The sequence below is a fragment of the Porites lutea genome, chromosome 10 (genome assembly GCF_958299795.1).
Source record: "Porites lutea chromosome 10, jaPorLute2.1, whole genome shotgun sequence".
In the NCBI taxonomy this organism is placed as follows: Eukaryota; Metazoa; Cnidaria; class Anthozoa; order Scleractinia; family Poritidae; genus Porites; species Porites lutea.
Window position 1 is genome coordinate 26,508,159 of NC_133210.1, and position 21,682 is coordinate 26,529,840.

The 21,682-nt window shown below is 39.8% G+C and overlaps 1 protein-coding gene across 2 annotated transcripts; it reads right to left on the reverse strand.

Moving 5' to 3' along the window:
- Positions 1 to 650: 650 nt before the first annotated feature.
- On the reverse strand, positions 651 to 9,365 carry LOC140951009 (probable ATP-dependent RNA helicase ddx6). Of its 2 annotated transcripts, XM_073400228.1 has the most exons (11): positions 9,249 to 9,365; positions 8,764 to 8,859; positions 8,600 to 8,666; positions 7,242 to 7,476; positions 6,315 to 6,458; positions 5,661 to 5,755; positions 4,849 to 4,971; positions 4,321 to 4,389; positions 3,556 to 3,615; positions 3,063 to 3,243; positions 651 to 1,764 (listed from the first exon to the last, which is right to left on the reverse strand). In XM_073400228.1, the coding sequence occupies exons 1-11, from the start codon at positions 9,326 to 9,328 to the stop codon at positions 1,493 to 1,495; spliced, it is 1,422 nt and encodes a 473-aa protein (XP_073256329.1). In that variant the 5' UTR covers positions 9,329 to 9,365; the 3' UTR covers positions 651 to 1,492. The 2 variants fall into 2 exon arrangements, with proteins under 2 accessions (XP_073256329.1, XP_073256330.1); XM_073400229.1 differs by lacking the exon at positions 3,556 to 3,615.
- Positions 9,366 to 21,682: the final 12,317 nt, after the last annotated feature.

Sequence of the window (21,682 nt, forward strand, 5' to 3'; positions counted from 1 at the left end):
AAATGTTAATCCTACTGGCTTTTCACTGTCACCCTCACTTAAGCGGAACAGATTAAACCCAATCTTCCCTCACAACTATGATTCACTCATTAATTTTGTAATGGAATGTAATACTATTCATAGGTGAAGAACATGCAATCCAAAATGATGAAAACAATAGTGATGGAAGTGAAACATTATTTTGTAACTCATGGAGGGCTTCTAACCCTAAAGTCGACAAAGCCACAATTCCAAAAAAATTTAAATTTCACTTTGTAACACAATGAAAAATACCCAGAGTGCCAGAGTGTTTGGTTAGGTCTTTTTAATGACCATTTGGCCACTTGTAACTTTGGCCAAAGATCTGTTGGCCAGCACTAAAGCACCCCAACACATACAAAAGAAAAAAACCTCTGGAACCAAGGGTAACAGAAAAACAAAAATGTTTAGGTGCTCCCAAAGATCATACCATAGGATTTTGTCCACAGACTCAAAAGTTATAACCACCTTTCAAGAGTCCATTTTTTTCACTCAAGGAATGAAAGGGCTAAATTTCACTAAAGTCATGTTACACTGTGGTCTCACTTTGCTTTGAAAACAATCTGAAAAACATCAACAATCAATTCAGAGAGCTCTCGGTCACTAACAATTACAGCAAAAATAACTATAAAAATTTGGCAGAGCAGAACAGATAATACAAAACTGGTGATTATTCTGAACAATGTTTTGAGAAGGTGACAGTGACAAGCTTCCTCTTACACATACATCACAAACACAAGCTACACGATTGTCTTCCTGAATATCAGAAAGGTTTAAATACTAAATATTTGTGTCAAGGTCAATTTGCTTCTATGAAGCTTCCTTGTGTGCCTCTGCAACTCTGGTAGGAGAACATAAGTAAAGTACAGGCAAGAAGAATATAATATGAAGCAAGTAGGGACAGCCAATATCATTATTGGTAAAGCAAATTCTTTTCACTAAGGTATGTGTTGTGGTTTGATTTTTTGAAGGGTTTATAATTCAAAAGTGCTTTATTTTCATTATGCTTTGTTTCAGATTATGACAGAAACTCAAACAAATAAAACAAACCAAACAAACAACAAACCACAACACAATGATTATTAATTTATGCAATTTTCAATTGCACTCAGGCTGTTTTTGAACAACCCATACTAGTACTTCTACTCATTAAATAGAACAAGAATAGATGAACAAAAAGAAACAAAGTGCTTTTAGCACTATCACTAACAAAAGAGAATACCATGAATTTGCTTTACAACTTCTATGTTAAGTAAGGAATATTCTTATTCATAGCTATTACAGCCCAGGTGTATTCAAAAGTATAATGACTCTCTCACCTGACGTTTGTCAACTTTGTTCCAAACTTTTCATCTTACTCTAACTCTTCAATAACACTATAACATCTTGACTCCATTCGTTACAAAATTAATACTTCAAAAGACCATGATCTTGCACGCCTGTTATAAGTTTTCCTACCAGAATTCATCTGCACTTAGTCTTCATCCTCCGGTTGTTGCTGAAACTCTGCCACATAGAGTTTTTTGTCCACAACTTGAGGGAATGGCTTTATCTCTGTTTTCAGTTCTGTCTCGATTTTGTATAAGTCATATTTGTCATCGTTAGTGATAAGATTTATAGCAAGACCAAGATGTCCAAATCGGCCTGAGCGACCAATACGATGCAGATAGGTCTCAGAATTTTTGGGAAAGTCAAAGTTGATCACAACATTGACAGACTGGACATCAATTCCACGGGTGAATAAATCTGAAGAAATGAAAAGCATAAACAAAGTGAGCTATGATCATATCTTTTCCATTTATAGTAATCCAAGCTTTGGAAGCAAGCAACATGAAAATGCAATAACAAACAATATTTTCACTGAACCAATTTTTAATCCTTATTCATGAATCATGATAACCACCAACTTTGCGCATGCGCACACCATGTGCCTACATTGTGTTTGTGTTGTACACAAAGTTCTGTGCAAAAGTTTTTTCCAGTCGAAGTGGTTTTCATTACCATTGTTCCCTGTAGTTCCTGTTGCGTTTGTCCTCTGCTGGAGAGTTTTTGTTTTCCCATTGTAATGCCGCATCCATCGTGCTCGACCAACAACAGCTTACTGGCGGGCTTTCCTACCAAAGACTCCCTTCTGTCTACAGCAACGTCTGAAAGTCCTGTGACGAGTACAGTTTCCAGTTCTTGGTCGCCTCAGTTGGCTGACTCCCTCCCCAAGGCTGTGGTTCGAGCAATTGGAAAACTCCATTCCTGCCATCATCTCATGAATCCAGAGCAAAGCCTCCTCACACGTTTCTTCTTCAGTTCCGGGCGTTCCAGTCCGTGGGTGAGCAGAAACTGACACCTCAGGGTCAAGGTGTCTGAAGTGTGGCCAGAAGAGACTCTTCTGAGGGACCCCTCTTTACAGTTAGTGATGGTCGCCCTCTTACTCGGCAACAGTTGTCATCCACAGTTCAGTCTACCTTGCACTCAGCTGGTTATATCGGCTCCTATTCAGGCCATAGCTTCCGTATTGGGGCAGCGACTACGGCCACTGCCCTGGGGGTTCCGGACCATCTGAACAAGACCCCAGGCCGGTGGTCTAGTGATGCCTACAATGTATATATTCGCACTCCATTTAGCTCCAGGGTCCACGTGTCCAGATGGCTGGTTACATAGCAGGTACCTCCACTGCCTTTGGGGCTGCCATGGGGTTGCCTCAGGCTTGGGCCCTAGGGGCCTGGGGCTCTGTAGCCCCGAGCCCCCTTGGTTGCTTTGGGTTTCTTACCTAGACGTCCCATTGGCTTGGGTCATGGCTGGGTTGCGGGTTGCAGGTTGGTAGGCCTGTGGGCGTTCTTCTGCCTTGGGGTGTGATTGCAGTTGCAGCCTAGTGGCCCATGGCCACCCAACCTCTACTTGCAACGCATGCATTAAACAACGATTTACCATTAATAGTTTGCGACCTGAGAAACAACTTGCTATTGCAGTCCTTAAGAGCGTGCAAAGATGGCTGGTATCGTGAATAAGGTCTATTGCAATTGTATAAATTAATAATGACGTGAACCAACCTGAGGATACAAGGGTTCTTGTTGCCCCACGTCTGAAGTCATGGAACACCCTATTTCGATGACTCTGGTCCATCCGTGCATGAATGAAAAAGCAGGAGTAATCGAGGTCAGTGATCTTCTTGGCCAGCAACTCCACACGTTGAACTGAGTTGCAAAAAATTATTGCCTGATTCACTTGCAGCTGAAACCAAAATATTTTATTAGAACTGTTAGTTAATGGAATAACAAGAAAAACATGTAAAGAAGATCCTCAAAACTTGTGCAGTTGTGAAAAAAAGCCTGAAACAATTCAGTCTTGCCAGGATTCAATCCCTGACCTCTGCAACGCCGCTACAGCGCTATAAATTAAATTCATTCATAATATGCCTGGGAAAGTTGAAGATGAAAATAATAATGAATAATATGAATTTCATATATCTGAACCATAAAATGAAGAAATAAATGCACAGGAGCTTGTAAAAATGGTCACTAAGGATGCACCAAAACGCATTACCTTGGAAAACAACGTGTTTAGGCAGTGCACTTTCTGTCTCTCTTCAAGGAATACATAATACTAGAAGGGGAAAATAACAAGAGCAGTAAAGAAGAATGTGCACAGCTTCTGAACGTGTACACTTGAAAAACCAGCATCACAATTTTAATAGGCCATTTGCACAATGGTGTCTTTTAACTACCAAGACCAGAATTCATTTTGTTTGTTCTTTCATATTTAAATTTGGTAATCACATGGCCAGTGAGGTTTAAATAACAGAATCCTAAACCTGCACAAGAAAGCAAAAAGCTGAAGGATTCTGGTTGTAGTGGTAAAATGACATCATCATAACTGGCCTTGAGTCCTGGTTCAATTAACAGTGAGTCTCAAATTGAAAAAAATGCTTGTAACCAGACATTAATCTGCAAACAGACTTCAAAACTCTTTATTACACTTTACTGAAATATTTTATAGTCCTTCCATTCAAATCACCAAAAATACATATGCATAGCTAAACAACAGCCTCAGGATGTTCTAAAAAACATCTTCAGATTGATCAATCGATTTTTTCGCCTATGGGATACATGCCATGAATAATTTTGCGTTTTGGAGGATTTTTTATGAGTCAGGGACGCAACACGTAGAGGTAAAAAAAATCACTGGCACATGCAAAGATGGCATGTATCGTGAATAAGGTCAATTCAGTGACTTTTATTAATGTAATTTCTTTATTAATAATTAATAAAGAAATTATATTAATAGTAAAGAAATAATATTATTAGTTACCTGGGTTATTCCTTTTAAAGTTAACTCCTCCATAAGGTTTATTTCATAGGCTTTTGGTAAGTGCTCGTCCTGCAGAATTGAAGCAATACAGGTTTATATAATGTATTGACTTGAATAAAATAAGGATTTGTCCATATTACCGTGATGCCAGGTCAAGCTCTCCCCATAGACTTCATTATTTGAAAAATGAAACGTTAGTCGTTGCGGCAACTCGTATCAAATTCTAATCTACATTCCTGCATTCGTAATGAGCAGTATTCTTTTATGATAACTTCCCTGTATTCCATCAGAATGAAAAAATCTTTGAATGGACAAAATAGCTTTGAAGACATTTCCATCAGGATTCAAGAACACTTAGATGGTAGAACTTCACACCTTCTTCACATTTGAATTCACTGCTCATTACGAATGCATGAATGAAAAGATGAATCTGAAATCTCAAACTACCAACCATTCAACTTTCAAATAATAAATTCATTAATAGAATCTGTGAGCTTGATCTGGCTTGACTGTAATGTTGCAGCTCACCTTGAATTCCTTGACGGAGAGTGGAAATGTAGCAGAGTACAAGAGAATCTGTCGGCTGCCAGGAAGGAAACCAATTATATCCTCTAACATTCCTTTAAAGTCCATGGACAACAGTTTGTCGGCCTTAAAAATAAAAAGAAATTATGTACAGTCGTACCTCCACTAACAACCACCTCTCCACAATGGCCACTTTTTTGATGGACAGTCCTTAGATTGACTCTTGTTTAAACCTCTCTACAAAAGCCACATCATTACAACAGCCACTTTTTTCTGTCCCCAAGGTGGCCCTGGTGGAGACGTTCAACTGTAGTGCTATGTACTTAAGATACAGCCTATAAAATGCTGGGGGAGAAATCTCAATTTTACAAGCCCCTTGCTTCTTCCAGATTATTTTCTTGCCATACCTTTTCCACCGTTTTTATTGTTGTTCCTTAAGCTCTCCAATAAATCCTTTACTGGCCAAGCTTGTTTGGTCAAGATGACTGGATATTGGCCTTTTTCATTTTTTTGCTTTTTAAATGACCTTGACATTGTCTTTGTCTACAAAAAATGCCAGCGATGTCACTAAGATTTCAAGTTACCAGGTAAATACAGCTAGTAGGCAGGGAATCAAAAGCTAGGGATTTCTTTTGGTTCTGTTTTCTTCTATTTTTCCTACGAAAGTACCAAGGAACCACATTCATAGTAGCCAGGGGAAATCCCCAGCTCCTGCCTCTTAATAACAGCCCTGAATGGCAAAAAAGAATTTGCCCAATATACAGCCATTTAGACCTCCCAAAAGTTGGTAACAGTTCTCTCAAAGAACATCTTACCTCATCCATAACAAGCATTTGACAACAGTCCATTTTAGCAACTCCCTTTCTCATTAAGTCAAGTATGCGACCAGGAGTAGCAATAATAATGTGAACTGCAAAGAAGGCCATACATTTAGGAACAGCGTTAATGTCAAACTTGCACAATGAATTTACTAATGACATGTCTTCAAACAGCAAGTTAAAATCGTATCTTCAAAAGTATACACACTTAGCAATACAAAGTCAGTACTGTCAAAGCATGTTAAAAGAGTAGAAGCCACAGTGTTTTTTTTAAAGTTTTGATGAAGACCTGGCTCTAGTTGTGCAAAACATGGATAGCGCTATCCACTGGATAAATCACTATCCAGTTTTCGAAATGCTTATCCATTGGGTAGCAATTTATCCGCTGGATAGCGCTATCTAACTTTTGAACAACCGGGGCCAACAGGTGAAAGTCCATCAACATGACTGGAAAGAGCGCCTTACAATAAACTTACCAAGTTCAAAGGTGATACGTCTAAAGCGAGCAAGGATATTGCTCCACAGAGTTACAAAAATTTTACAGAGGTTTGTATGGTGGGGGCACAAACTTGCCACTCACCGGATCCAATCAAAAATTGAAAAAACTGTCAAAGGGTATATTCGGATCTAAAAGCAGACTACTTTAGGTACCTGGATTGTAGAGTCTCATAATGTCATCTTTGAGACTTGTCCCTCCTGTGGTAACCATGACTTGAACACCAAGGTGTTTGCCAAGTTCTTTGCATATCTGTGACGTCTGAAGAGCAAGCTCACGTGTGGGAACCAGGACAAGAGCTGATAAAGATAAATATTTATGAATTTTCCAAGGTGTCAAAAAAAAGACTGAGGGGATAATAGCCCGCCACTTGGGATCTTTTGCAAAGAGAGGGGTCTGCGCCTCAGCAGACTGATGACATTAATAAATGTATATGTTGTAGTTAACTTTTTATCTCAAGTAATAATAAGGAAGTGTCTTCCATGGGGAAATGAGTAAGCACTTTTCAAACTCTTACAAACCATTAAAATAATGTGGATTTTCTTGCAGCCAAATTAACGAAATTCTGAGTCTTTTTTATAGATGAATGATATGGGCTGCTTCAGACAAATTTATATGTGGCTAAATATCATTTAGGCAAAGTTAAACTCGAGCGACCTGGCTAGCGGTCTTCTCCCACTTCAGTATGTGACCTACGGGGCGGCCCGCGGGAAATTGCAGGGCTCCTTATGTACTCTTTTGCTAGTGTCGCTTTGCATTGTAGCTTTGCTCTTTAATATGTGATAAGGTTGGAGAACTGAACCGCTTATAGAGCTCAGAAGAAGCTGTGAAACCCTCAGTGATGGTAGCACCCAAACCAATTGAAAAATAAACATGCAGAGTGCAAAGGAAGTCAGTTTTACAGTTTGCTATTCGGGCAAGCTGCAGCTAGCATTTACTGGCCCAAGAATCATTTACATTTGCCAGCAAAAGTACAGAATTCACTAGTGCAATAGCGAAATCCACAAGCTCCAGGCTATCAGACACAACTTTCTTTGCAGACTAAAACATAAACACAAGCCCATAAACTATCTGTGACCTACCTTGAATTTCCGACTTATCAGGATCACACTTTTCCAGAAGTGGTATCAGATAAGCAGCTGTTTTGCCAGTTCCATTTTTAGCTCTGGCTAAAATATGCTTTCCAGCTAAAGCCATGGGAATGCTTTCTTCTTGTATGGGTGACGGCTTTTCAAAACCTTTTTCAAATATCCCCATGAGCAGCTCCCTTTTAAGAAGGTAGTCTTCAAATTCATTTCCTTTGGTTGCTGTAACATCCTGTTATAGAGGAAATTTTATCGGAGGAAGCAAACATTTGGGTACATTGTTATCACTAGGCAGATTTGGCAAAGACAATGCAACCTTATGAGAACACAAACATGCAAGGAAAGGAATGAATGCAACAGCTCAATTTGTCATTCCACCATTGGCCAAATCATCTTCTACGTTTGTAGGTATGTAGCTCCTTCAATGTTGTCACATTGTCTTTATGACATCAGCCTAACAGAAGGGTTTCCAGTAGGTTCCTTAATGTAAGTACTATATAATCCAAGATTTTTGTTTGCTAGTGTAATTATTACACTATTCCGTTTGCAATAATTCAAGGGGTAGCCTGCACCAAAAACGAAACTAAACTCGGGTTAAGTCCGTCTGTGAAACAGTGCCAAAATCGTGTTCTGGGTCCCCACCTGTGAACCAGGATTTGAGTTCGCGCCATGATTGGCCTGTTAAAAAAAGCCATAGTGGATTTGCCAATCATGTTGAAGAGAAATATTTGAAACACACTTCTGGTAATTTGCTGAGTCCATAAGGGGCCCAGACCAAGGATCTTGGTACTGCTTTGCACATGTTACAAACCAAGGTTAAAGTAAATCTGTGATGCAGTCAATTCAAAGGGCAAGACACACATTTGCAATGTTTTCCTTTTGCTCTGTACAGGTTCTCTCATAAATGGGAATTACTCCCACGAATTATTCCATGAACGTCATGGGTAAAAGGAGGCCACGAAGGGGGCGAAGACATCCGGGTATTTCGTGACATGTCAAATTTTCAGGTTGAAAAATAAAATTGAAACATTAGCAACCTAAATTAAAATGAAAAAGAGAAAAAAATAGAGACGGAAAGTACAATGACCACGCTATCGACTACAGAGGCACCTTACCAGGTTCACAGAACCAATTCTTAATCAAATTTCTGTTGGTGGCTTGGATCATGAACTCGTCGACTAGTGGCTGTGTACATGTACTAATATTTTACTTAGCTTACGACAAAACCAACGAACATAACATTGAACAATATCCTTTCTCATTTATATCAACGCATGTTCAACAAAACACCCTAATCTGGGAATAACAAAAAACAAACGACAACTGAGGGGGTTGTTAGAAGCTTGAATACGTACAGTCGTTTGAATGCGTGTATCCTTCGCGGGAGCTTTCAAATTTGCTTTCCATGAATCGCGTCCTTCCCTGACAAGACAGTTAAAAAGAAAACTTGTTAACTAATGTATTGAAGAGGTTTATGGCACTACGTTGCAACAAGTGATTTGCAATTTCAAGCACTTACTTGCCCGCATTTCGCAAAGCGGATGGGACTGCTTCCGTTTTCGTTGCTGCCATTGCTGACGAGACGACAGGTCGAGATGTTCGTTTTCTCACGTCGCTATTTGGAGAGAAAAACGGCTCTCAATAGAGAAAAATATCTGTTTTATAGTTTTGAGTATGCACTGTATCTAAACTTGAAACTATGAGCGCGATGAATGAAGATTGTTTTCGTAAATCTGACTATCAGAATCCGCCGCCTCTGCTGTTCGCTTTCAATATGAAAATTCGTGACAGGCTCTGCCCCAGTTCCCTCTTTTGTCGCGCTGTAAAACGGGAATGGGAGAGTAGGGAGGGGCTGAAGAGGCAGCTAGTTACGGGTGCAAATAGCGCTCTCTCTCTCTCCCAGATTTTTTTGGGGGGAGGGGGCGTCTGTGCACAGGTTAAGGGTGCAAAAACCCAGGTGGGGTTTTCAAAGCATAACGGCAGGCATAATGGCAAGCGATTTACCTTTTTACCGCAGTTTTGCCCCTTCCTTGACTTGCTGAAATTTTATATACTTTGCCCCTTCCGCTACGGTTTGAATCCATAAAAAGGCGTGAATTTCGTGAGTCTGGAACCGCTAAATAGGCAAAATTGTAATACCGTTAAGTTCGTATTCACTAGGAAGGAAGGGGTTCCCTCAATTTTAATTTAGGCTGGAATTCCCGAAAAATGCATATCACCTTACATTAATCTTTCGTCCGGAATTTTCGAAATTTCTGGCTAAACAGTTATCATCCCTGTACCACCAGGCCTGCTGAATAAATGACCAGCGGGAATGATCGCACCCAGATCTCGAGCGACCACTACTTTTATTTTTCTTTTCAGGTTTTAAATTGGCCAGAAGAAGTGGGACAGGTTAAATTGAGTAACAGTAAGGACAGAGGAACAGAGGAATATCTGAGAAAATCAAAAATTGGAGTCGTGAGCAGAGTCATAAGCGCGACGGAATCGGATTCAGAGGAATCAACGTTTCCATTTTCTTCCGCCTCCGCTTATGACTCTGTCGCTTACGATAGAGTGAAAACCAGAATGTCAATCACAAAGCACGTTCCCACGCTTTGTGACTGGTTTAGTTTTTCTGCTTCTGCTTACAACTTCGATAACCTAGGTCAATTCACCTGATCGTAAACGACGGAGTCGTAAGCGGAATCAGAATGGTGTATTCACTAGATCGTAAAGTTCTACGCTTCTGATTACGACTCTGATTTCGACTCCGTAGCTACCCGAAACCAGTGTTCAGAAGCGAACTCTAAAAATTAATAACCAGCTTACAATTGCGTTTTTCGCTGCCATCATAATTACGATCACCAGCTTTGGAACCTGAAAAACAGAAACACAGAAAATGGATCGAAATCCGCCAATCACAAATCACAAACCAGGAACTCTTTAATTCTTGAAGCATAGTTCTGTTTTCCTGAGAGGAATTTATTATCCCATCTAATAAATTTCGACTAACTATTTTATAAACATCCAATTATTTATTCATTTATTCCATTACAGAAATCGAACAAATAATTAGAACCGACATGTCAATTTAAAGGCGTAAATAAGAAAAACAAAGGTTGGGCATCCGCTCCTGGTTTAATCCCAAAACTTCAAGGGATATTTCAACAGATATAGCTTTTAAAAGATCTTAAGGAAGGTTAGTCTGTTAAGCGTAGCTCATTTTAATTTTCTACGCTTTATTTAGTGTCTGTGTCTATTATATAAATATATATATATATATATATATATATATATATATATCCAGCCGAATTTTTGAAAACGTGCGTCAAAAAGGCCCAACTGCAGAATATTGCACAGAGATCGCCAGGTTTCTGGTGACGGCGGTGAGAATGAAACCATTACAGTCTTTAAAGTCTTATCGTTGAATGTAAGGGGGTTACGTGATAACGTCAAGCGGAGAGCACCGCTTAAAATAGACTCTTGGCTTGATGTGACCGCGTTCCCCTCATTCCAAATGAAAACGGCTTCAGTAGACGGTTCAACAATATCTGAAATCTTCTCTATCCAATGAAACTTTCTTCTGTAGTGATACCTTCTTCTGTGCGCACAATATAAAAACGTTCTTTTTTTGTTTTAGTTGTTGTTGTTGTTGTTGTTGTTTTGGTTTATTTTTATTTCACTATGTACTGTAATTACTGTATTTAACTGACTATTGTTGTTCACATGTATTGTACAAATTATGTAAGATTATTTTCTCTCTTTTTTCCAACAGTTTTAATAAATTAACGAAAAACATCGGCTCCTGGTTTGAGTAAAAACTGCGTAACTTTCCTACTTAACTTTTTCGTTAAGCTACTTTCTATTTTAACCTTTGGTGGCTAATTTAACCCGACTTGATTAACTCAAGGCATGCTACAGTTTTCAGGCAAATACGGTTGTCCACTTTTTGAGTTAAGAATGAAATCCTTAAACTACTATGTCAGTCGGTTTTTGTAAAATTCGGCATTAGCAGTATTTTTCATCACTGTGATGTCATTATTGGGCTACCTGTGGCACCCGATCAAAAGCTGTGTGGAAGAATTGGTTTCAGTTTATCCTTGACTTACATGTTCCGACAGCATCTTTAGTGTTAGGAGTAAACTCGAACTGCAAGTCTTTCTCTGCTGAGACAATGTGCTGCTCCTGAACAGACTTCATCGTACCACTGGCTAAATTGTAAGTGCCTGTAAAGATGTAAATAGAAAGCAAGTACTAACACTCTTATTACAGCGATTATTTCGCAATAACTGAGCGATTTCTCGCATGCTGATTGGTCGAAAACTGTTATGTGATCTTTGAGCGGAGTATAGACTGAGGAATTGATGTGATGATGGCGCAATTTAACCAGAAAAGGAAGGTAAAAACTGTCAGTGTTATTGTAAGATCTTCAAACAGGAGCAACCAATGGATCTGTTCCTCAAATTTGTGCTGGCTGGGAGATTTCGAAAAATAATTTGTCCTTGTAAGGAAAGTGGTGCTTGAAAATAGACAATGCAGGGTGTCTGAGGGGATTTGACGTCTTGAATAGTTGCTATGTGCTATTTGTCACAACCCTGTTTCCCTCCCTCCTCCACTGAAGGGCTGAATTTTGCCCTATGACGACACCCAAACTGGCCAGTAATGTCTGGACGTACGTTTGCTGGGAAACTTTCCAGTAAGTCAGGTTGCAGCCAGATTGTAGGTGTACCTTGCTGGCTGGAACTGACTCTTCAGTCGGTCTTGCTGGGAGTGAGGAACAGATAAATTGTTCCCAGCAATCTCCCAAACTGCTTAAAATGGCTTCAGAAACTGTCTTCATGCCTTGTTGTTGTTTTTAGGTGTTTTTCTCAAAAATTTCCGTTGGGTTCCCCTGTTCAAAGCTTTGCCATGGAACCACGAGCCACACTTGAGATATAAACATTTTGTCACCATTTCTATGTTCTGTTAGAGTATAAACCATGAAAAATTGTTGTCCATTTTTAAATATATCAAAATGTGTAAACTAGTAATAATTAGGGCAGTGCGTTCGACTGGGGAGGGGAGGGGGGTAGTGGTAGTCATAATGGGATGCAAAACGTGTTGAGCTTGTGGCAAAATCAAAATCAAACACTTTTATCAAAATATGAATATCAAGAACCGTCCTTATTAGTGTTATTGCTTATCCTCCCACTTTACAATTCGTTACTATTTCATTTTTCCTCAAAAATGCAAGAGCGTCCTGTATTTTTTACATTTACTTGGCTTAGCCTCTAGGAAAGTACGTGTAAGTAACAGAAGGTCAAACACTGACAATGATCCTCAAAATATTGTTTTACACCCTAGGATTGTCAATAAAATTGGCTAAAAATTGGGCTACAAAAATTAAAGTAATCTGAAAAGTTCATTGATTAAGGTGTCGGAGTGTCGCGTATCTATAAGCTTCCATAAAAAACAGCCCAAATGCTACTGAATAATCTTCAAAACGACGCCTGAATTTGCCGAAGAAATAGTCGGTTTTGGCTGCTTTCAAAGCGTAAAACAGTGGCCGCCATAAATGAAAAGCTAGCATGTGATGCACAATCGGTGAAATCCGCTGTTCTATGATGCCACCGTCGCGTGAGAACAAGTGTGACAATTATTTTTCCCATCACACAACACTTTTTAAATGGTACACGGAAGAAAAGCTTTAAACTATTTGAAGATCGCCTTAAAAATTATAAAATGTACTTTAGAGCTGAATTGCTTGCATAAAATGAGAATTCTACCCTTTAGCAGCCAATATTTCTCAAGCGAGTGAAAAAGTGTATGAGCCCACACATCAGCCGCTGATAGTTAAGGACCTTACGCTAGGACGGCGAAGGCAGCGGCAACGTCAAAAAGCAATAGCTTTAGTTAGCAAAACAACAACTCTGCCCGTGCTTCACGCTTTTCTGTACATTTCTTTGCCGTCCCTGCACGACTACAACGTGAAATGACCAAATTTTAAGGTTTTTTTGAGGACAGGAACGGCAAGGTGATGAGTTTCTCTATTTAAGTCAAGTTAAGCTGTGTAGCCTAGAGTTGTCAGCTGGTGCTGTTTTTCATAAATTTGACTAGATATAGATTTTTTTTTTTTTCTGCAGCACATTTTTATTTACGTTTGCTTTCACTATTTCTTCATTCTTGCGTCAATCTCAATACTGCTGCAAATATTTACATATCTATTGTGCATTTAGGATAGGTGTTGCTCTAGAACAGTACCATGATAGTCTTCAAAGTCTTATCGTTGAATGTAAGGGGGTTACGTGATAACGTCAAGCGGAGAGCGCCGCTTAAAATAGACTCTTGGCTTGATGTGACCGCGTTCCCCTCATTCCAAATGAAAATGCTTCAGTAGACGGTTCAACAATATCTGAAATCTTCTCTATTCAGTGAAACTTTCTTCTAAAGTAATATCTTTTTCTGTGCGCACAATATGTACTCGTTCTTTTTTTGTTTTGGTTGTTGTTGTTGTTTTTTTTTTGGTTTATTTTTATCACACTATGTAATGTAATTACTGTCAGTTTAACTGACTATTGTCGTTTAATATATTGTAAAAATTATGTGAGATTATTTTCTCTCTTTTTTCCTACAATTTTGTTAAATTAACAAAAAAAACCGGCTCCTGGTTTGAGTAAAGACTTCAGAACTTTCCTACTTAACTTTTTCGTTAAGCTACTTTCTATTGTAACCTTTGGTGGCTAATTTAACCCGTCTTGATTAACTCGAGGCATGCTACAGTTTTCAGGCAAATACGGTTGTCCCCTTTTTGAGTTAAGAATGAAATCCTTAAACTACTATGTCAGTCGGTTTTTGTAAAATTCGGCATTAGCAGTATTTTTCATCACTGTGATGTCATTATTGGGCTACCTGTGGCACCCGATCAAAAGCTGTGTGGAAGAATTGGTTTCAGTTTATCCTTGACTTACATGTTCCGACAGCATCTTCAGTGTTAGGAGTAAACTCGAACTGCAAGTCTTTCTCTGCTGAGACACTGTGCTGCTCCTGAACAGACTTCATCGTACCGCTGGCTAAATCGTCAGTGCCTGTAAAGATGTAAATAGAAAGCAAGTACTACCACTCTTATTACAGCGATTATTTCGCAATAACTGAGCGATTTCTCGCATGCTGATTGGTCGAAAACTGTTATGTGATCTTTAGGCGGAGTATAGACCGAGGAATTGATGTGATGATGGCGCAATTTAACCAGAAAAGGAAGGTAAAAACTGTCAGTGTTATTGTAAGATCTTCAAACAGGAGCAACCAATGGATCTGTTCCTCAAATTTGTGCTGGCTGCGAGATTTCGAAAAAATAATTTGTCCTTGTAAGGAGGGGAGAGGGGGTAGTGGTAGTCATAATGGGATGCAAAACGTGTTGAGCTTGTAGTTAAAAATCAAAATCAAACACTGTTATCAATATGAATATCAGCAGCTGTCTTTATTAGTGTTATTGCTTATCCTTCCACTTTACAATTCGTTACTATTTCATTTTTCCTCAAAAATGCAAGAGCGTCCTGTATTTTTTACATTTACTTGGCTTAGCTCCTAGGTAAAGTACCTGTAAGTAACAACAGGTCAAACACCGACCATGATCCTCAAGATATTCTTTTGTACTGTAGGATGGTCAATAAAATTGGCTAAAAATTGGGCTACAGAAAATTAAATTTAAGAAATGGTCGGTTTTGGCTGCTTTTAAAGCGTAAAACAGTGGCCGCCACAAATGAAAAGCTAGCACGTGATGCACAATGTTAAATGGTGAAATCCGCTGTTCTATGATGCCACCGTCGTGGTTCTATTTTTAAAGCCCTACATACCCGAATTTTCTGACACCCAAAATCCTGAAAATGTGCGACCCCATTGAGTAACCCTTATAAAAATGCAACCCATAATAGTCAATCCAGTCATGAAAATGCGACCCTATCCAGGGGCCCCAGGGTCATTTATACCTTCTTTTAACGTTTTGAGCGGTTATTTTTATGTTTCACTCAGTTTGGTGGCAGTTCCTACTGTTAGAATTTTGATAAATTTCGTGACACAGCAAATAAAATTTTGAAAGGAAGGGGGGAGTTGTGGAAATATAACAGTTAAAAATAATGCCGATCGTTTCTTGTTTCCAAAGGCTTACTTTTCTTTTTGTTTGTTTGTTTGTTTTTTTGTTCACTAGTAGAAGTTACTATACAGGCCCGACTGAGACTAATAAATTGTTGCGCACGCAGGCAGACCAATGTACCCCCACTATGGGGGGTCTTGTCTCATTATATTTTCGGATTTATTTCCGTACATAATCATTTCCGATCGATATATTCAAACCGTTTTGTCCATTTAAACTTCGGATCACAGTCGGAGTCTTTATTGAGGCTTTTCTTAAAAACGGGAGTGACTGACTGAACAGTGCCTGATGCAGACATCGGCAATATGAGGTGGTCGGCGTGCACCGCTAAAAAGCTTGAAGACAGTGAAGAGGTCCTTGAAGGGTCGTTTGCCGAAGGCGCAAGAACAAACAAGAAAAAATATATTTAAATCTTGAATTCGCTTTAGGTAGAATTTGAAGTGACTTAAGGACAAAAAATTCTATGAAAAACGAGGCTATTAAGTAAAAGCTCTCTGTTGATTTGATGCAGTTAACAATTGCGATATTTTAGCTGTCATCGCTGGCAACGCATTCAATTGCATTAGTTATTTAACATGTTGTGTGCAAGTTCTAACACGTAGTTCTTTGTTATTGTTAAAGGGTAATCCCGAAAACACACATTAATAAGTTTAATTATTTTTCAAATTAACTTTATTTGAAAAATAATTGGAATGAATACGGCAACTTCTGGACTTACTTGCTGGTGAGTTTGGTTCTTCGCTAGCTTTTTGTCCCAAGCAGCAACACTTCATGGCGAAAAACGATCGTGGAAAATCTCGGCAATCTTTCCTGAGTTTGTAGGGAAATGTAGTATAACTTTACTCCCGAGTACAGGGAACGTCAGTTAAAAGTGCTTTCGTAGCTTCCAAAAAAACGAAGAAACCTTCCAATGCAACATTAACGGAATGAGCAGGTCGAAACCGGAAGAAGGTGAAAAAATTAGACGTGGGTGTTTATTGGACAAATATTTATTTACGTAGCCACTGTCACGCATTATCATTGGGCCGACTTACGGAGCGAGAGAGGGCGGGTAGGAGAGAACCCTGGGAACGAGGTTGGCAAATTCTTTCCTTGTCAAAAAAGACAAAATGGCGGACGAAACTTCCAGAAGGCTTTGCGCGTCCCATTCCACCGTTCAATGGGGCCGATTTTTGCGGGGAGGGAACGGGTCACTCCAGGTCGTCTGGCTTATGTATACTTTCCAAAATACTAAATCACTGCATCACGCAGTCCATTGCAGTCGACTGCCCAATGAACCCAAACTAAATGGAGGTCTTGTTAGAACCGAAAGCTCCTGTTAGCCAGCTCATGGATGAATTGGATAAGTGTAGAAAAGACAGTTCCCCAAAATGGGGTCCATTGGTCCGCCGGCGTACGTGTTAGTCGGGGCTGTATAGTAAGTTCTACCAGTGAGCAAAAATAGGCACGTTTAGCCTTTTGAAACAAGAAATGATTGGCATTTTTTTAACTGGGACATTTCCACAACGCACCCCCTTCCGCCGATTCCTCCAAAAATTATTGTCGTTCCGACCCTTATAAATAGTGACATGTTAGGTGAAGAATATGGAGCACGGAGTGTAGAAAACGTGGAGTGCGTGGAAACAAATTTTAAAAATGTACAATAGAAGGAATGAATATTACAGTCAAGCCTAGACTGCGAACAGCCTCTCTTTTTCTTCAGTTTTAGTAAGTGCACGCGCGCGCGAGCGTTAAGTAACGAGGCCGCGAGACGCGAGAAACGAGGGCGGCAGCCATGCTTCCCCCGTCTCGCGCCGTCAGTCACGCGCGGGGTCCTTTGCGTGTCTCGGGCGTTTTGCTCGACGGGCCAAGAAAAAAGAGAGACTGCTCGTAGTCTAAGTCAAGCCCCGTTAACACGGACACTGAGGGGGCCATGAGTAGAAAGTGACCGTTTTAACTGCGTGTCCGTATTTAGAGAAAATGTAGGGGCTTTCTTTCCCCAGGGACAAAGCAAACTGTCCGTAGTAATAAGGTGTCTGTATTAAGTCAGGTGTCCGTATTAAGTGGATTGAATAGGGAGAAAATGTAGGGGCTTTCTTTCCCCAGGGACAAAGCAAACTGTCTATAGTAATAAGAAGTCCGTATTAAGCAGGTGTCGGTAAACCGAGTTTTGACCGGAATAGAATAACTGATGATAGAATGCGGAGTTTCTTTATTTAAACAACCAGTCCATGTATACCGCTTTTTGGCATTCGATTACTTCGTACGAAATGGGTTTTACGATGCTGGATTCATTGACTAGACAGCGTGTAAAACGACCGGACCTTACACGTGGCCTTTTCTTTAACCTTTTTGATGATGAGAATAACCGCAAGGATCAAACTGCTGTTAATCTCAGATCAAGATCTTGGTGATATTGAAACAACCAAAAGGATGGTACAGAAAACGTTCAAGGAACTTCTAGGATTACATCGCGAACCACCGGCAGCCCAAACGTGTGGAATGAAGTTTAGTCTAGTCTACTGTTCAACGTAAGCTTTGAAGTCTATTTGTTTGACTTGCCTGGCGATAACTAATTAGCCTACCAATAGCTTATATTCCTTGCATTACACACGCACGATTTTGGACAGTTGTGGTTCGAATTTGAAGTGTACAGTGCTCCAGGGTGTCGACCCTGTGGAAAGAGTCTTGGGTCACTTCCTTTGGGACCAAGGTCCCATGAATGTGACAATAAGCAGGCAAAAAATTGATTTGTTGCTTAAATTTGCCTGTAACACTGATCTCGGGCCATCATCAATAACTGACAATTTTGTGCGACAAAACTATAATCTCGTACCCAGATGTCACTTTTCACCGTAAGACAGAGTGAGATCTGGGTACGAGATTAACAAAACTAGTCAAAAGTGCAAATAGGCTCTTTGCGCGGAATTGCATGACTTGATCACGTGATCAACTTTCGGTAAACACGAAAACAGTTCACTTTTGAAAAATTTTGTTAGCACAAGCTGAAAGAGCGTATTAAAATTAGGTAACCAGAGAATTTTAAGCCGTATATCTCAAAAGTAGCGATTGCAACGGCCGTCGAAAGTTAGAAGTATTTGTATGAGAAAAACAACTTTTGCCATCCAGTCACGCTTGCATGGTTTTCCATACAAATCCTTGTAAATTCTGAAATTTTTAAACTGTCGTTATATCTTTCCTTTACGCATTTAAGAGCTCAAATTGCCTGTTGTGAATTAAAAAGAAATTTGAGCCCTGTAATGCTTAAGGAAATATTTCATGAGTCGAGGAAATTTCCTTGTTTTATGTTTTTTTTTCATATATTTTAAAGACAGTTCGTCTACAGCATGCATTTAGGCTTAGCCACAAGTTGCGGATAAATTCGTAAAAAGGTGCCGAATAGTTGCTTTTTTTGCTTTCTCTAGCTATTTTAGCTTTTTCGGGGGTAGGGAGATTTGCCCCCAGCCTTTTAGCTTCCTCAATAGGATTAATCGGGCCTTCATCTGCACGTTCTCCCCAGCTGGAATCTAAATCACTGACAGTGTTGTCCGCTATCTTGAAACCGTGTTATATGATACCACTGACCTCATGGACAGGCGTGCAACACCAAGCTGGCATTGGTCGCGCGCGGTCTCGCGCTCGAATTCCCTTCGCCTTCCCTTTCACACACTCACACAGTAGTATAAACCAGTTGAATTTAGCTGACTTTTCTTACAAAAGCTAATAAATGTCGCGAAAAAAGTAACAAATAATTTAAAAGGCTTTAAAAAAATGAAAAGTTGCTGAAAAGTTGCCGAGCAACTTGTGCCTAAGCCTAGCGTGTAGCAGTTAAAAGGGATGCAACGTTTTAAACTAGGTATGTGAAAAGGGTTACCATTTGTCAATAGAAGGTATACGAAAGGGGCAACCTCGTCCCCAGGGTGCTTTTCCCTGGCTTTGGAGGTGGGGCCCCACCCCCAAAGCCAGGGAAAAGCGCCCTGGGGACGAGGCTGCGAAAGGGGTACCTTTTATGGCAAAAAGGGTGAGGGGGTGGACCTAGGGGTGGAGCCTCCCCGTATAAAGCTTTGTCGAGTACCCCTGGGGATTTTCCATTTCGCGCCGTTTTTCTCCCCTCTACTCCGTTTTTGCGCCTGACACGCCAAGTTGACAACTACAATTGTAGCTTTGTGAATTCGCCAACAGTGGAAAACGTGGGTCTCAATGTTACTATAGGAAGTACCAGTAATGACTGACAAGAAAAAAGAAAAAAGTTGACTAATTGTCGCTTTTTGTTTGCTAAAAAGTTGATTGCTTTTAAATTGAAACGAGCTGATTGCGTTAAAAATAGATTGTCTCACTCGATAATTTCTTTAAGAGGCTTTCCACGCTATTCCAAAACGTGTCTATGAATCAACTGAATCCCAAAAATAATGGTCCAGTTTTGCCATTTAAGATTATTATATTTAGGCATTGAAATGGATTGAAACTTAAAAGTGGGGCCAATTCTTTCAAGTTTCAATGCAACGCCTGCAAAGATCGATCATCAATAAATTGTTCATGGTTAGTGCTCACTTTTTGTTTGATATATTCTTTTCAAAGTGGCGAACAAAGTTTTGGGGGCGGTCAACGGTAGCGCGTGTTTTAAATTAGACAAACAAACATGGCGGCGAAAAAAGCAATGGTACAAAGAAGACGATTTCTCAAAATCTACTCTTTAAAATTTCGTGATAATTGGCAGAATTTTTACTTTTACCGTATTTTTAAATGATGAGAACTTAAAAATGGAAGTGGAACAGACGAATTTTGTGACACATTTAATAATTACAGTACAATTATATTATTGATTATCTAAAAAGCCGTCTGTTAAAATTTGGTCAAATAAGTTTCAAACCGTAATGATTAATTGTAGTAAGCTGTGTGCAAGTTTACAGGAAAATCTAATGATCGAATTTTGTACAAACTGAGCAAAAGTGAAATTTTACGTTGTGCGTAGGTTGTGTTCAATCGTTCACTTTGCCATCGAAACTACGAAAACGTCACATTTTACCTGTCAATCAAAATCTTTCATCAGTATCTTTTTCACTTGCCAAGCTTCAGCTTGTGAGCTGCAACCTTTCTCTTGCCCTGATTTGGCAAATGACATATACGCACAAACTGCCAAAACTGTGTTCAGCCACCTTGACGAGTGTTCATTTTTGCATCCTTAATTTCTCCTTCAAAACTCATTTTGTTTGAGAAGTATTATCAAGGATTCGACACAGTGTTTCATCACCAAATGAAACAGCTCGAAGTTCGTCTAAAACACTCCGCTGCGCGTCGTATTTTCAACTCTCTTCTCGGTGTTTCATTTGGTGATGAAACACTGCGTCTCATGCTTGATATATTACATTATTACTCTAAAGGAGAATTTGTGCATTGGTAGAGGCACTAAAGAATGACTTAAGCTAGGTTGCTTAAGCACAGAATTGACAGTCTGAGGGGTTTATTTAAGAGCGCTGTCCCCTCAAGGGGCGAAGCGGGCGGGGGTGCGGGGCGGGGGGCTCTTCCTAGTAATAGGCTAATGGGGACGTGCCGCTGGATGGGGTCGCATTTTTACGACAGGATTGACTGTAAAGGGGTTGCATTTTTTAATGGAGTTACTAGAATGGGGTTCCTGTAATTAGGCATTTCAAACCGTGAGGATTTTTACTACATTAAGTGTAACAAATATGCCAATTCATTTTAGGATAACCTTGATAAAAGACTTTAAAAGGTAGATGCATAAACAGAAAGTGGCTAAGTTGGGATCGCGAAAATTACACTTAACCAAAAGTGACTAATACGGGGTCTATAATTGGCCGCAAAATTGACGATAATGAGGTAGAGGTTTTGAGAGACTAGCTAGCGGCATATAGAGTGGTTTTCGTTTGAGTGTCGTAAAACCAAAACCAAAGTAATTACTCTGGCCAATCACATAGGACACAGACAATACATTGAACCAATCAAAACTCGAAGTAATTACATGCGGCTGACGCAAAGCGCGGGAAAATGCATGCGAGCGCGTCACAATTGGCTTTGGTTTTACTTCTGATTGGATGAAAAGGTGGCGCGAATCTTTTAAGCCAATCGCATCGTGTAGAAAGTGCAAAACCAATTACTTTTCGACACTCAAATGAAAACCGCTCTAATGCCCAGCAAAAACTTACTCAAGTAACCCCCCGGGTGTCCCCGCTGTTTATACGACACATTGATTTCATTTATTTTTTAATGGATACTTATTGCCTAAGTGAAATCATTAAGGGCAAAAATATTGGCTTTCCATCCTGAACACCTCAGTAGAGAGACCAAAATCTGCAACTGATACCCCTGCGCGACGAGACGAGTATCCCTA

Excerpts from the sequence above, each read along its gene's own strand:
- LOC140951009 (XM_073400228.1), bottom strand. The coding sequence starts at position 9,328 with ATGGATTCAAACCGTAGCGGAAGGGGCAAAGTATATAAAATTTCAGCA. Across the intron at positions 6,459-7,241 it reads TGATAAGTCGGAAATTCAAG|CTCTTGTCCTGGTTCCCACA; the intron begins GTAGGTCACAGA and ends TATCTTTATCAG. Across the intron at positions 3,616-4,320 it reads CTTTAAAAGGAATAACCCAG|TATTATGTATTCCTTGAAGA; the intron begins GTAACTAATAAT and ends TTCCCCTTCTAG.